Source organism: Sapajus apella, unplaced genomic scaffold (genome assembly GCF_009761245.1).
Source record: "Sapajus apella isolate SASKATOON/1434 unplaced genomic scaffold, GSC_monkey_1.0 scaffold36, whole genome shotgun sequence".
NCBI classification, from domain to species: domain Eukaryota; kingdom Metazoa; phylum Chordata; class Mammalia; order Primates; family Cebidae; genus Sapajus; species Sapajus apella.
The window spans coordinates 32,480,393-32,496,759 of NW_022436976.1; the positions used below are offsets into that span (position 1 = coordinate 32,480,393).

The 16,367-nt window shown below is 54.8% G+C and overlaps 1 protein-coding gene across 13 annotated transcripts in view; it reads left to right on the forward strand.

Annotated features, from left to right (window-relative positions):
* The window catches only part of LRP8 (LDL receptor related protein 8), a 77,887-nt gene that overhangs the window by 25,387 nt on the left and 36,133 nt on the right, over positions 1–16,367 (forward strand). For 11 of the 13 annotated variants that reach the window (XM_032296955.1, XM_032296956.1, XM_032296960.1 and 8 more), the window contains exons 3-4: positions 7,417–7,539; positions 15,437–15,565. In XM_032296955.1, the coding sequence (XP_032152846.1) occupies positions 7,417–7,539; positions 15,437–15,565 (252 nt within the window). The remainder of the gene's footprint in view (positions 1–7,416; positions 7,540–15,436; positions 15,566–16,367) is intronic. The other 2 variants (XM_032296949.1, XM_032296959.1) reach the window with 1 other exon arrangement.

The following is a 16,367-nucleotide window of genomic DNA, read 5'->3' on the forward strand; positions in this document are numbered from 1 at the left end:
GAAACCGCCAAGCCTTGAGTAATCAGACACTGTCCACATGTGGACATCTGGACTCAAATACACAGTTCCTCGAAGGGAAGGCATCAGAGGCTGCCATCCGTAGCTTAGTGACATCTTGGACTCTGGTGGTAGCTGTTGTGGAGTCTTGTCACAGGGGCTTTGGGTGCAAATCAGAGTGTGACAGCCTTAGAACCTTAGGTCCCTAGAGTGTCAGCAGCAGAGCCGTGTGGCAGCTGTTTGCAATGTTATAATGGACGCACGGGATCTTTAAACTGAGAGTTTAGCAACATCATACGTCCAGGGAGGGGTTAGGATTTGAATCCAGTGCTGCTGGACCCCAGATCTGCTGGCGATGGGCTCTGGACATCACCCCCACCCCCACTTCCAACCATGCGACTCCATTTTAATCTGTTTAATATGTTGGGGTTCACTTGGGAAAAGGGTTCCTCTGCTAAAAATAGTTTGCCAGGCCCTGTGTTGAGCCCCAGCTCCGTGCCAGGACCCGCCACAGCCTGAGAGGGTGGCTGTGGCAGTGGGACGGCTGGCAGGCCCGGGCCCCCGGGTGGGGTGCAGGTTGCTCTGGGCCACGGTCTCCTCCTCCTCTCATTACTGCTGTGTCGTTGCTGCAGCCAGAGAACACTCCGGGTCTGTCGTCCTGTTGACTGGGGTGACAGTTTAATAGTAGCTTCCTGGACTGTCATTTAAATCTGCCTGCCAGGTTAGTCGTCCAAGGGCGGGCTGGCACGCCCCCTGCCCCCACCCCAGATCTTCGTTCTGCTGGAAGCGGTCGTCTTGGCAACGCCAGGGCCTGGCGAGCTCTGTCGAAGGGTAACTGTGGGGGGAGCAGCCCTTTCATCTCCCCAACCCGGGTACAAGTGGTCCAGCTGCCTTAGGGCTGGGCTGCAAGGCCAGAGCCAGGCCACCTTGCACTGGCCCAGGCCTGGGAGGGGAAGTGGAAACAGCCGAGTCCCTTCTGTGCACCCAGCTCTCCAAGGTTGGGGCTTTATATGTTTGCTTTCCCCCTCTCAACTGCCCTAGGAGGGGAAAGAAGCTGCCCCAGGTTGCTGAGCAACAAAGTTGAGCTGGAATCCACCTTTCTCAGGGGTCTCTGCTCTGCCCTCAAAGAACATTCCCTAGGGCCCAAGACCTGTCCACAGAAAGCAGAGGTCGGTCAGAGCCTGGAAGGCTTGACATCTCCCTCATCTCCTGTCCTTGGTGGCTGGGTATCAATTCTCTCTCTCCTTTCCTGGGACCTTCTCTAGACATGTCCCTGCTCTGAGGATTGGGGTCTCCAGTGGGGTCCCTGCAGCTTCCCTCCGGGCTCCATGCTCTGTGAACAACTTGTCCTATTTTTCATGGCCTAGTGGGGCTGGCCCAGAGACAGACAGCTAATGTGTGAAACAGGCCAGCCCCTCCCTTCTCTGCACCTCATCTAATCACCTGTAGGATGAGAGGCTTGCGCCCCAGCAGTGTTTTCCCAGGTGTGGTTCGTTGGTTAAACATGCTTGGAAGGCTGGAGGAAACAGTCAATCAGATATTTTTACTGCAGTCCTTCTCAGGGCCTTTTTAAACCAGTGTGCGTCATGAATCTCCGAGGGGGAATATAATAAGTGTCCATCCCAAATATCCTCGCGCATGGCTACCCCTGGGCTGTATGCTGCCCCTACACCTCTCCTCCTCTACTAGGGGCTGATTTTTGTCTTGCCTGGCCTCCGGAAATCCCAAAGGAGGCTCTGGCAGCCCGGAGCCCTGGGGTTTTTTTGGCTGCTGGAGAGCAGGCGTGTTTAGCAACAGGCTGGATGGATCCTTGGGCAAGCTCCGGGAAAGCCAGGCCCCTGTGCCTGGCCTCTGAGGGGCAGCTTGGTGCCCAGGCAGGGCGAGTTGTCCCTGGCCTGGTGGAGCTCCAGGCCCCTTACCACTCGCCTCATCCCCAGCCCCTAATGGCCACTCTGCTGGCTCCTCCATGCCCCAGCTCCGTTATCCCTCTTCCTGGAATGCGCCTCACTGCTCTGCTCCCACAGCTTGGCTGACTCCTCTTCCTTGAACACAGTGCCCTCCTCCAGGGAGCCTTCCCTGACCTCTGGGTCAGGTCTGGTGGCCCTTGCCTGGCCTGCTGGCCACAAAGTGGGATCGGTCATTACCTGGGTTCAAGTGCAGCCCTCCCACAGACACGTGCTGTGACCTTGAGCAGTCACTTCTCGCTAAGCCTTGGCTTCCACGGGTGTAACAGGCAGAGCCACGTAGAGGCCTCAGGACCCTGGAGGCCAACATGGCAGGACATTCGGATTGCCACAAGGAAACGCCACGGAGGGGTGCCCCCGGGCAGCCCGGACTGATCTGGATTTTGAAGCCTCCTCTCTGCGCAGGGGCTCCAGGATGCATGTGGGTGGGGAGCCGCATGTGAAGGATGTATACTGTCTCAGGGAGGGATGTCTCTGGAGGCGGGGAAGCCAGGAGGTGCTGAGTGATTCTAATAATCTCACAGGATCGTAGACTCTGAGAGCAGAGGGGCCTTAAGCCTTAGCGCCACACCTCCATTTCCTGATGAGGACGAGGCAGGCTCAGACGGTTTGACTGAGGGATCCCGTGTCACACACGCAGCAGCTGGGGCCGAGGCTGTGACTTCACACACCTCCAACTTTCGCCTTTTTGCTTTTCAGTTCATAAACCCCTGGGGCTTCTCACAAGGACTCTGTGTGCCTCGTGAAGCAGGGAGGGTATCCTTGAGTGCAGACAAAGAAAGTGTGGCTCAGAGGAGTTGTGTAACTTGCATAAGGTCACACAGCCTACAAGTGGCAGGGCACTGTTTGATAGACCCGGGGCTGTCTGGCGCTTTCCTTGGCCCGTGTTCTTGTTATAAATAGCATTTCCCACTCCCTTTGTCCTGGATTTCCCACTCCCCCGACTCTGCCCCAGGGCAGCCCCTCCTCACTGCCCCTAGAATCCCCAGTGCTTTGTGGCAGCCCATCTGTTGTCATGGCACCAGATTATGATGTCGCAGACCCTGGGTGACTATGGATCACTCCTGGGCTGAGGGACTCACAGAGGTGGGCATTGTCCAAGGGGTACACTGGCATGGGGAGACATAAATCCCTGGAAACAGGGAGCCATGGCCTTGAGCCCAGCTGGGGAGTCACCCTGGGAACCAGAGCCAAGGCCTGCAGAGTGGGGGTCTGGCATGGCTTGCTCTGACAGCCTTAGAACAGCGGCACGACCGTTAGAGCGGCGGCACGACGTTCATGGCAGGGATGATATGGCCTCTTCACGATGGACTGCTGGGCTCACTGCACTGAACGGACCAACACTGGGTGTTCACTAGGATCCCCCAGGAGAGTCTTTGTCCTTGTGACAAAGCTGCATGGGAAAGCCACATCCCCACTTGCCCAGGATCCCCCCGAGGCGGCTCTGCCAGGAGTCAGCCTCAACTCTGACTCCAGATCCTTCCATGTGGTCAGGTTTCTGACGGGGCCTCCAGGGCGCTTCCATCTAGGCCCCACCCTGCAAGTGCCGTCCCAGGCCCGGCTTTATGCTGCCGCACACTACTGGGCACTTTCCAGGAGACCTGAGAGGTATTTCAGTAGCCTCCCTGGGGTTGTGTTCTTAGCCCAGTAACACTGAGGTGGCTGAGGGTCTCCGTGGAAAGGGATCAAGCTTCGGCAGCTGCCACACAGAGTTGAAATCACACTTCTGCCACCTAACACCCTCACCTGCAAGCCTTAATTTCCTCTTCTGTACAATGGGATTAACAACAGCTACCAAGATAGCTGTGAGGGACATTGGGTGAAAGGTGCCAGGCAGAGTGGAAAGTGTCCACGGCGGTCCAGTCAGCACACAAATCTGCTCCTGAAACCACCAGCACAGGGCACTCTCCCCGCAGCTGCCCTTTCCTGCGGGGCTGACCTCAAAGCAGCTCTTTGGGACAGCGGTGGTGTTTTTGGCTGCTCTGGTCTCCTTGCCCAGTGCCTGCCAGGGCTTGGCATATGGAGGGAGGCCAAGCTCACCCCCAGGCTTTCAGAATGCCAGGAAGGGCAGGGTTCTTGGAGGGTATCTGGTTGTCCTGTGCCCAGTGACAGAGCCCCTTCATCACCTTCTTCTTCAAGCCTGCCCTGCTGTTTTGGGCACTATCTGACCACGCTTCCCTCCCAGACTTGCTCTTAACTCCCAGGCTGCGCTGGGCGGATTCTGTTCTCACTGCAGAACCTAGAACAGAAGCATTGAATGCGAAACTGAAGCTTCCACAGGGCTTTCTCACCTACCGGAGGTTTTTCTTCCACATCTGATACTGCTGAGCATTAGTTTGGGGAGCCGTGGTGGGGACGGGCAGGCATCTGACTGTGGGTTCAGATTGTGACCCTGCTTCCCACAGAAGTGACCTCGGACATGTCACTTAACATCTCTGGGCCTGGATTTCCTCATATGTCAAATGAGTACACAGTAGGCCCCTTGCATGAGGTTTCTTGGGTAAAAACACCTGGCAAAGACTGGCACAGAGGAAGCACCCGGTGAGTGTTTTTTGGATGCTGAGCTTCTTGTGGAGGGAAAACCTCTGAGGTTCGCATTAGGCAGTTCTCCAGGTGCTGTGGTTCACACTGGTACTTACTTTAAGATGATTATGGACTATGACTTACCAACAGGTGGCATTTGTATCTATCGCTGACAATGACCTCTCAGCCAGGAAACAGGGAGGGCCGCTCCAGGGCCCTGGGCTGAGAGGCAGGAGAGCTGTTCCTGTCCCCGCCATGCTGTGTTTCCCTGAGCCAGCCCCTTTCCCTTGCTGGGCCTCAATCTCCCCATCTGAAGGTGTACTCTGATTCCTCAGGTTTCTTCTAGTTCTGCACACACAGAGGCATTCTTCTAAGCAAGGTGTGAAGAAAACTTATCTTAGAACGCACATGTACTGCAAAGATTCCATTGAAAAGAACAGTCATGGAACAGATTCAGGGACCCAGTCTCTCTCACCAAATCCCCGCCAGGCTACCCAAAGGAGGGAAGCAGGCCTGCAGCTCCAGAAGCACCCAGAGGGCCTGTGGGCAGATTTAAATAAAGGTTGTCCACAGGGGTGTCTTCCCAGGGGAAGGCGAGCCCCGGGCTGCAGGTATGGAGCAGAGGCTGAGCGGCTGTGCCTGCATTTGGCTCAGTGTCCCCCGCTGAGACCTACCCCGAGCTAAATTCTTGCTGAATTGCAGGGACAGGGAAGAAAGCAAACCATGTCAGACTCGTGATCGGTGATGCTCTAGAGCAGAGGTCACTGAAATACAGGCTGCAGGCCCAGCCTGTCACCGGTTTTTGTAAATAAAGTTTTATTGAAATATAACCATGCTCACTCATTTATCTAATGTTTCTGACTGCTTCTGCCCCATAGTGGCAGAGTTGAGTGGTGTGACAGAGACCATTTGGCCCTCAAAGCCTAAGTAGCTATTATATGGCCCATCACAGAAAAAGTCTGCCAACCTCTGCCCTAGAAGGACATTCAGGGATTGTGGGAGATTGGGGAGGCTCCCAATCAAGACCGGAGGTGATGCTGAAGCCCAGTGTGTAACGGAAAGAAGGCGGGAGGTGGGGAGAGGGCTTTCAGACTAAAGCCAGCTTGCGCAAGGCGTGATGGTATAAAAAGCACGGGGTATGTGGGGACCACCAGCAGTTGAGTGGGGCTAGATTGGGAAGTGTGAGGAGGGGAGGGTGAGGGAACGGGGCAAGCTGGGGCCACGGGACTTCTCAGCCCCTGGGGAGAGGCCGCATCCTAGTGGCCCTGACGTTACATCCATCACAAGCTCATTCCAGGGGAGGACTTTGGTGGTCTGAGCGCAGCAAGGCCTGGGGTAAGTCACTGCTGTGCTGAGATATCCTCGTTTAGGCTGAAGAGACCCTCTTCCTTCATTTCTGGGCCTCCTGCTCTGGAACTACCGCACCGGAAAGATTATCCCACCAGACCACCCTCTCTTTTCCTGATAAAACTGTGGGTCAGAAAAGGGCCATGATGTGCGTGAGGGTTCGGAGCACAACAGCACAGCAGTGACTCGAATCCAGGCCTCCGGACTCCCTCCCTGCCCAGGGCTCTCCTCCTCGCCGTGTTCTGTAGCGGGTCCTGGGCGCTCGGACCAGCAGGAACAGGGCATGTGTGAGTTCAGTGCAGATTTGATGCACATGAGACCCCACCAATTCAGAGGCCTAGGGCTGCTATGGAGGGTGCAGGGTGTCAAGGGTGGGGTGCTCAAGGCCACTTCCCAGTCTCCAACACCCCCCAACCCCCACCACCTACTGGGGATAGCCAGGCAGCCTCAGTTCCCCCACGGAAGGCCTGACAGGGCAACTGGCTCTCCCCAAGGCCTGGCCTGCTGGCTGCAGCAGGCCTAGTGCTGTGCCACTGCTTGGGAAGGAGCTGGGGCACCTTAGGACATGGGCAGCATCTCTTTCCTTTCCTTGATCTGGAAACTCTGGTTCCTCTTAGGACAAGACACAGAAGGCAGCAAAGAACTGGGCTGGGGCTGGTACCCGCCTTCTCATCTCAGCTCTATTATCAGCTGTGAACTTTCGGCCTGCTGCATCCCTGTGCGGGCACAGAACCCCATTCCTGCAGCCTCTAATTAAGACTCGAACCCTGAAAACAGCAGTAGCTGCCACTTCTCCAGCATCTGCCATGTGCCTGAGTCGGTTGCAGATTCTTCATACATTATAACTTCTTGTTGCTCCTCCCCACAGCCTTTTGTCTTCTTCTCCCTGTTTTATAGATAAGAAAATGTAGGCTCAGAGGTTAAGGAACATCCTCAAGGTCACACAGATAGGAGAAGGCGGAGGAGGAACTGGGATTGAAACCCCCAGAGCAGTGTGGAGGCCAGGCTGTAGGCACCTGGGGGCAGGGACTGATTTGGGTGTCTTGCCCAGTAGATCCTCTTCCCACTGCTCCGAACACAAAATACCTCATTCATCTTGCCACAAAGGAATCATCTATATGAGGATTCATGATCACAGACTCCCTGGTGCCTACAGAAGGGACTTCAACTTCTGGTCCAGTTGGGGAAAGTGGGACAGGCAGGCAAAGGGACTGAGAAATGGCTGAAGGAGCTAAGGCCATAGGATATCAGGGAAGGCTTCCTGGAGGCAGTGGCAGTGGAACTGGACTTAGAGGGGAAGCAGGAGTGTGACAGGGACATGATGAATCTTGCCATGCTTGCTGGATTTGAGCTTTTAGAGGACAGAGCCAGAATGTTACCTGTCTTCAGGCTGTGTTCAGTAAATGCCTATGGAATGAAGAAGCGTGTCTCTCCTGTCCTCTGCCCTTGGTCAGCAAGGCAGTCCGTGGCCTGGTGGGGCCGTTGGAGGCCCCATGGTCTGGCTTGCAGACCAAGCACATCCTGGTCGCCCCACTGGCTTTCTGACTGCTCCCAGGCTCATCACGTTCTCCTCCTTGCCCTGCAGCCAAGAAGACCTGTGCGGACAGTGACTTCACCTGTGACAACGGCCACTGTATCCGTGAGCGGTGGAAGTGTGATGGCGAGGAGGAGTGTCCTGACGGCTCCGATGAGTCCGAGGCCACTTGCAGTGAGTCCTGCCCCTCAGGCTGGGTGGGGTGGGCCTCAGTTTCCTTCTCAAATCTTCCCTGTTGGGAGGCTTGAGGCTCGGTGACGCGTTGAACACTCTGCCATGCTCCCAGGGCGCTCCTGGTAAACGGGTGCATTGAGCTGCTGGTTTCTACTGACCTGTTTCTGGGCTTCCTTCACAGCCCTCTTGCAGGTTGGAGCCTGTTCCTGTGGCAGCAGGAGCTGGAAACAGCCTTGTGGAGCCCTTCTGCCCAGAAGGAGCCCTAGCATCCTCCAGGCCTCCCCGCTGCTGCTCTTGAGGGCCCTGACCACAATTCCCACAGTGCCAATGGCAGCTGGCGCTTCCTAAGCCTTTATCGTGTGCTGAGCTCTCTGTGCGCCTTCCCTGCTTTAATCCCCACAGCAGCCGCATGAAGCAGACACTGTTATTTTCTGAATTTTTAAAGGAGAACACTGAAGCTCAGAGGGGTTGAGTGACTTGCCCAAGGCTACCCAGCCAAGACTTCGAGGCCCTGGCCCTTTCCTTTACGCTGGGTGGGCTGAGCCTAGGAGCTTCTGCCTCCGTGGCCGTCTGGGTGGTGGCAGAGGCAGCTGGGGGAGGTGGAGGCCAGAGCTGAGCCCCAGGCCTGCCCCCCACACTCAGGGCTTTGTCTCTCCATGATTTATTTTCCAGGCCCTAATCCTCAAAGCAAACTTACACCCGGCAGGTCATTCCGTGACATTTGTTAAATTAAAAAGGAGATGAGAAGGGGGCGGGGAAGGACCCGGCAGTCCAGAGGCAGAGCTGCGGCAGCGTGAGCCCAAGACAAAAGGCTCGGGGAAAGCGTGTGGAGGACGGCGGGGCTGGCGGGGACCCAGGAGCCCCTCTTCAGGGGGTAACAGTTGCCCCAGAGGCAGAGGTGGGGACAATGGAGACCAGAGTCCCATCTAGCACTGCGGAGGGTGATAACTGGGTTTCCTTGTCTCCTAGCAACAGAGCTACCAGTCTCCACATAAGAGAAAAAGAAAGGGAGAGAGAGAACAGAGCGAGGGCGGCCCCCACCCAAGACAGGAGCCCTCGTTTCCTCGTACAGCTGCTCCTGGCCTCCCCAGCCATGCTGCAGGCCCCATCCTTTCCTGGCCCGCCACGCAGCCAAACTCCAAGCTGTCCTGGAGGCTCCCGGGCAGGAGGGAAGCCCAGGTCTTTGTCCTAAGCTTCAGAAGGAACAAAGCCCCGCCACGCCCACTTGTGACTTTCATCCTCTTGGCAACCTAAGGAAGGAGGAGGATCCCCATGTAAAGAGAAAGAAACTGAGGCTGGAGTCGGTTCTCTCCTTTGCCCAGGGCTGCCCAGCTAGCAAAAGACAGAGTCTTGCAGCCTGGAGTGTGTGCTTGGGGAGGGGTTGTGGCTACAGGGTGCTTTTCCTCCACTGCAGTCAGCCAGCTCCTCCATCCACCTCACTCCAGCAGATACTCCCACACGGTGGGGGTGGGGGGTGCAGAAAAGGAAGGGAGAGGAGCCTCTTGGTGGTTATTAGAGGGGGCTGCCTTGCTGCCTGAGGGCTGGGCTCCCCCTCTCCCCCGCCCCCACTCCCATCTCGATCTCTTTGTGTGGATGTCCCTTTTCATCTTCCTTTCTGTCCCCCTGCAGGTCCCGCCCACCCCTGCCCTCTTGGGCTGCCTCCCTTCCCTGCTCATCTATCCTCACCCTTCCTCTTGCCGTCCATCCTCCCTGCCCTACCCATGTGTCAGTCTGTCTTTCTCCCTCTTGCCTGTCCCAGCACATGCTGCCTTCCCATCCCCTGGGCTGGGCAGGGACCCTCCTGCCTCACTCCTCCTGCCTCCCGGACCCGCTTTTCACAGTTGAGGAACAACTGGAAGCCCAGAGAAGTTGATAGACTTGCTCCAAAGACACACAGCTTATTCATGCCAGGTCTCCCTTTTAGGAAAAAAGGCTCTTCGAGCCCCCTGAGGTTTCCCAAGGCACCTATGGGAGCAGTAGCCAAGGCAGCACCCAGGAGACAGAAGCCCAGCTGTCCTGTAGGCTCTCCCAGCTACTCACTGTGAAGCCCTGCATACCTTCCCACCTGCCTCTGGGCCCTGATCAGTACAATTCCGGAATTCCAGAATCTTCACGATTCCTAGGTTCCTAAACTCTTAGTATTCTGAGACCCCCTTTCTTGCTTGTGCTAGCTGGGGTGCAAGAGCCACGATATCCACTTCCCCGTGTGACATGGGACAGGTGGAGGCAAGGCAGAGGACTTCCTGGAGGAAGTTGGCCAGACTGGGAACTCTGGTCAGGATCTGGCAGAATTTGGAGCAGCAGGAACTGGTAGCAGGCTTGCTCACTGCTTACCAACTGAATGAGAACCTAGCAGCCAACCTGCTATCCATTTAATTGGTGTTGCCATAGCAACCTCCACAGCCTACCAGCTTCCTGGGGCTGTGCCAGCTCCCAGGATGGAGCCCTATTCCCTATCCCTAAAAGAGAGATTATAGGCAGTCAAGTGTAGTGAGCTTGGAATTGGATGTAGTTGGGCTCAGGTCTTTTAACCTGTCAGAGCTCAGGCAAGTTGCCCAGTCATCCAGAGCCTCAGTTTATTCATCTGTAAAATGTGGTAATGGTACCTGCTTTACAGGGATTGTGAGAATCAGATGGAAAAATGCAGGTGTCAGCACTGGAGTAAATGGCAGTGTTATCTGAATTATTATCTTTTGGCTCCAAGCCCTCACTCCCCAACACAACAGTTTGTTAGATACTAAGATGTTAGATTCCTATAGTATCAAAATAGTGTCGGTGAAAGGGGTTGCATTCGCCAGTGAGCGGGAAAGGGATGTGAGAGAGGGTCCCAATTCTTGTGTTTTCCCCCATTATAATGTCTGCCCTTCGCTGGCTGGGGTTCCTCCCAGCTCTGTTTCCCTCTGGTTCTGAGTTAAGTACTTATCAAATGTAGCCAGGAGCCACAGTGGAAAAGCCCAGAACATTTGCCTAATGTCAACAGCATTTCAGCTCTAATCGTAGCTCACTTGACTGGGGGCACTTCTGACCCACCTTCAGGGGTCTGCTGGCAGGGAGGAGGGGAGAGGGGAGGATGGCTCAAGGTGCGTTATAGTTCTGGATGCTATTTATTTGAATATGGAGGGTTTTTTCATGCATTTTAGAAACTTTCCACCTGGAAGGGGGACCTCTCTGATGACCCAGGCTCATCTTCCTATTGTAGATCAGAAAATGGAGGCCCAGAGATTTTCTGAGCCCACCCAGTAACTGAGGGACTGACCCAGCTAGCAGCATTTTGCCTGGCCTCGACTGAAGGAACCTGGAGTAACTCCCCCTTCTGCCCCTTGGGTGGCCCCACGCTGTGCTTCCTGTGGCCCGAGCTGGACTGAGTGTCACTGGCAGTTCTCATCACCTGAGCCTCTGGTCCCTTAGAGCTGGCGGTCCCCATTCGGAGGTGATCTGCCCCTAAAACTCACGTGGGGTGACACTGTAGGTGTGCTCCCTCAATGAGCAGCCGCCAAGTATTTTCATTCTTTAATTGAACAGACATTTCCCTTTTTGTTAATTTGTGAATTTATGAATTAGAGAATGTACCAATGGATTTGAATTTCTGGGGCAGGATTCTCTGGGAATTTAAATGCCTTTAAATGCCTTGAGCCACCGCAGGACGCAGAGTTTCGTGCAAAGCCCCCTTGCCGACTTTAGAGGGTTCCTGTGGTCTGAGAGACAGTGGGATTCTTCAGTCCTGCCTCTCAGAACCTAGGGCACTTACATAGCAGGCCAAAGGCATATGGCCCCCTCAGGGGCACCTGTCACAGAGGGAGTGGCTGTCCTGCGATGGTGTCTGCATTGTGGTGGGCCATGTGGACTCGTAGTGTGCATTCTCTAGTGGTGACAGCAGGCCCCTCCTCCCGCACTGGCATTTGCACTTCATGAAATAAAACAAGGACAAGTGTTGTCTGAGCTCCTGGTTTGTTCCAGCTCTGAGTGCAGGGATTTTATGTTTCCTCATTTAAGCCATCCACCAGCCCTAGGAGATTATTCAACCCACTTTTCAGATGAGGGGAGCCACAGTGCAGAGAGGTTCATGAGTTGCCTAAGGGCCTTAGAATTAGGAAATGAAGTTTGGACCCAGGTCTGTCTGCCTCTAAAACCCAGGCTCTTTCTCCTGCATCATGCTGCTGGGAACCCTTGGGCTGCAGCTATCCTGAGAGTGGACACCAGACGGCCATCTTGCAGAACCTGCCCAAAGGCTCAGTGAGTCCCCTTCCTCCAGTGACCTCCCTCCAGACTGGAGGTGCCAGGGAGACCCAACAGGGTCTACTTTTCTCTTGTGCTGTGGTTAGGTGCACTAAGTTAAGCGGCATGTTTGGACCTGGGCTGGAAGTCCAGATCTGCCTCTCACCACCAGGCATTGAACAAATAGCTTACTCTCCCTGGGCTTTACTTTCTTCATTCATAAAGTGGAGGTAATAACTATCCACTTCCTAGGGAGATGCCATGTGTCAGTAATTACCCATACCAACTTCCCAGAACCGTGCAGTGGAGAGGCCTGACCTGGGACCCTGTCAGCCAGGCTCGAGTCCTACCTTTGGAGGAAAGCTACGTCACAGGAGACACAGTGAGGTTCCAGGAGAGACAGGAATTGGAATACCCACTGCCAGTAGCTGTGTAACCCTAGGCAGGTCGCTTCCCCTCTCTGGGCCTTGGTATCCTGCAACTCCAAGGGATGCTCATCAATGTGACCTCTGAGGTCTCTCAAGTCCTGGCATTCTGAAAGCCTTGGCTCTTTGCAGGTGGGGGGGCTGGTATCAGGCTCTGCTGAATCCTCGAGAGCCTATAATTAGAGCTGTCTATTTAGGGACACAGCAAATGTCTTATTAATTATAAAGAAAGGAAGCAGACAGATTGTTTAATCATTGTCCTTGCTGAAAGGTTATGCAATTAACTATATAAATATTCATTGAAAGTTCAAGCTGTCACTTGCTGCACTGGGGTCTGTAGATCCAGGCCCCTGGAGGTGGAGCATGCAGCCAAGGGCCCTTTCAGCCACCTGGGCTTTTGTGGGGCGAGGTTGGGGATGGTTCTGGAGCATGCAGCGTTTGATGGAAGGGCAAGGCTCTAGTCATAAGAACCCAGGCTCTGGCTCTCGCCTGCTGTGCATCTTTGGGCCAGTTACTTGGTCTCTCTGAGCTTCAGTTTCCTCATCTGTAAAATGGAGTGCTTACTTGCAGGACTGCTTCCCTGCTGCACTCCAGGTATGCCGCTTATGTGGTGACCTTTGTGAATGGCACCCCTGGAATTTGTGCCGGCAGCCCGCAGGACAACAGACATTGATTGCTCGCAGTTCTGGAGGCTAAGAAGTTCCAGATCAAGGCACCAGCAGTTTCAGTGTCTGGTGAGGGCCCATTCCTCATAATGGCACTTCCTTGCTGTACCCTCAGATGATGGAAGGGGCAAGGAGGCTCCCTCTGGCCTCTTTCATGAGGGCACTAATCTCATTAATAAGGGCTGTCCTGTTACGGCTTAATCACCTCCCCAAGGCCCCACCTCTTAATGCTGTCACACTGAGTAGTAAGTTCCAACATGGACTTTCAGGGGACACCAATGTTCAGACCATGGCAGAGTGAAGTGAAAAAATATGCAATTTTCAGCACAGAGCAGCCTGATACAATGTAGGTGTTCAAAAACTGGGCCCCTCCTACTCCCTTGAGAGGTTCTGTTTCCTGAGTCCTGGCTTAGGGATAAGTACTTGCTTTGACCTTCCATCCCATTGCTCTCTTAGGGGCTTGCAAGTGTATGGAACATCTGTATCGCTTTTATGGTAGTGAATTTAAGAGATGAAATATCCCATGTCTTGTGTTGCAGAATGTTAACCAACCCAGGGATAGAGGTGCATGGAAATCACCTGGGCTTTGGTGGGGAGTTACTAAAGTGCAGGTCCCTAGGCCCTGCCCTAGAAGTCTAGGCTCAGTCGGCAGGAGCTGAGGCTCAACAACCTGCACTTCTAGTAGCTCTCTCACCCCCGATCCTTTGATGAGAGGACCCCCGGCGGAGCACTGGCCAGCTTCGGCTTCCTGTATTCCAGAGGGGCCCAGAGGGGAGGTGCTTACCTGGGGTCCTGCAGTACGTTGGTGCTAGAGGTACCCTGAAAGGGCCCCATCTCCCAGCTCTCAGTTTCCCGTCACCACCCTGCACACAGCCCCAAGGTGGCCTCTATAAAAAGCCTTTGTGTCGGTACTTTCCAGAGCTCAGCTTTCCAAGCTGACAGCTATTTGCTCATCCATCCCACAGGTCTGCCAATCCTTAAGCAAGGCAAATTTCGGCGAAATGAACCCCATGAATCCTGTATTCCCAAGGGATTGGCCTGGACTCATGAAATGTATTCCTAGGGTTAACGCTGGGGCCCTCACTTTCGGGGACTGAGGTGCTCTTCTCCCACGGCAGTAGTGGTGTCCGGGGACCTTGACTTAGATACCTGCCCCTCCCCAAGTCATCTGTGCCCTTTCCTATATCCCTTGTGGCCTCTCATCCCAGCTATAGAAATAGGAAGAGGAGAAACTGGTCTGAGACCAGAGAGCAAAATGGAGGGTGAGGCCTGAGTAGCCCCCTGCCTCCGGGGGGAATGGATTGTGCCGAGTCTCGGGTATCAGACACAACTGACTTTCAGTCAACCCTAACACTGTTCTCTGCCAGCTCTGTGAATGGAACTTAGTGCTTACCACCATGTTTGCCACACAGCAGTGCTCAAATACTCAGTGAATAAGCAAACTCAGAGTCATCTGTTGTGTGGATAATCGTAATAGGTAACATACGGTGAGCACTGGGCTGGTGTTCTTCCAGGGGCTTGCTTTACTGACATTAAGTTAGCCATCATAATAATGCTATGAGAGATAGTATTATCCCCACTTTATTGGCACAGAGATAAGGATTGTTGGCCAAGGTCACATAGTCAGTGAGTGACTGAACTAGGATTTGAACCCAGGCATCCAGGCTCCACAGCCCATGTCCTCCACCTCCATGCTGGAGGCCAGCACATACTCCTCTCACCCTGCTGGCGTACTGTGAAAATTCTCTCACACCATGCCCAGCACATCCTAGAGGCCACAGGGATCGGGTCTCCTGCACACCCTGGAAGGCCATAGGGAGCCAACCACGGAGGTCTGAGATGCATCTGCCTTGGCTGAGCCTGTCACATGGGTCCGGGAGAAACTCATGATGAGAGCTGTCCCCAGCCTTGAATAGGGTTCTCATTCTTTCTTCCAAATTGAGATTCAACCCTGGGGCTTCAGGCCCCTGATTGAGTCAGCCTCTGATTGCGGCTGCAGTAATTATAGCTGTGCAGCCCCGCTGGGCCCTGCCATGCAGCAGCTGCTCTCAGCAGCAGGCTCAGCACTGTCACTCGGGGAGGGGGCTTGGAGGCGGGTCGGTTGGAGCCACTGGGGCCTTAGTGAGCCCTCCAAAATTACAGGTTCCAATCATGGAGTCGCTGATCTAGAAGGCAAACTGAGGCCCAGCTGGGACATATCTCACCTAAGGGGACACAGCTGGGAAATAGCAGAGGAGAGTGCAGGGCATGGTGGCTCCGTGTTACCGGAACTTACAGTGGAGGTTTGGAGGGATGAGAGGTGTGACCAGGTGGGGCAGGTTGGGGTCAATGGATCGAAGAGGGACTTGAGGGCCAGGGACCAGGGACCATGAGAGATGTCATGTAGAGAAGTGGCAGGGTCAGATTTAGGATTTGAAAACTCCTGGGGCAGACAGAGGCTTCTCATGTAATGAAACTGAGACATGGGCCAGGAGGACCCTGAGGGACTCCTAGGGCCTTGGGCCAGGTGGCTGGAACAGGGTGGTAGGACTGGCTGGCACCATGCCCTGCGTCCCCCTTGGCTAAGCTCTGCATGGATGTCTGTCTCCACAGCCAAGCAGGTGTGTCCTGCAGAGAAGCTGAGCTGTGGACCCACCAGCCACAAGTGTGTACCTGCCTCGTGGCGCTGCGACGGGGAGAAGGACTGCGAGGGTGGAGCGGATGAGGCCGGCTGTGCTGCCTGTGAGTCTGGGGTCAGATCCCCAGGGTCTGCCAAGCATGGTCAGGCAGCCTCAGGGAGTGGCAGCCACTTCTGGGGAGGGGCCCAGTTCTCCGTGGGGCCTGGTAGGCGGAGAGGAAAGGATGATGACCAGGACATGAGTAATGGCTGGATGCTATGGAGACATTTTCTTCTTTCATCCTCACAAGCACCTCATGAGCAGCCATCATCATCCTCATTTTATAGGTGAGGAAACTGAGGCTCAGACAAGGGAGGAAAAGTACCCGAGACTGACTGATAAAACCGAGATTCAGGTTCAGGACCAGATCGCAAAGCTCATGAGCTTTTTACCATGTCTCACATCTGCTCGTCCATCCCACAAGTCCGCCAATCTTCGAGCAAGGGCAGGGAGACCAGGGAGGGTACTGTATGGAGAGATGGTGGTGGGCTGAGCCAGGGCGCTGGCAGTGCTGGGGGAAGGGGACGGATTCCTGAGGTGTCAAGGACGACTGTTGCTGAAATCTCAGATTCGAGCACAGACGTCACAGGGCAGAGGAGACATTCTCAGCAGCCTCGGCAGGGACAGATGGAAGTGGTCACTGGGACAGTTCCACATCACTGAGCTTCTAGCACAGGATTATCTCCTTCCCAGGGAGCAGGCCAGCAGGGCCTGGGCCAGTGGGGAGCATGGCCAGGCCTCGCTTTTTCAATTCGAGAGACACCTACTGTGTGCCAGGCCTGGAGCCAGGCTCTGAAAGGGACAGTGAGGTGAATCCTACACAGTCTTCCCTCAGGGAACACATGATTAATGGGGGAGACAGACTG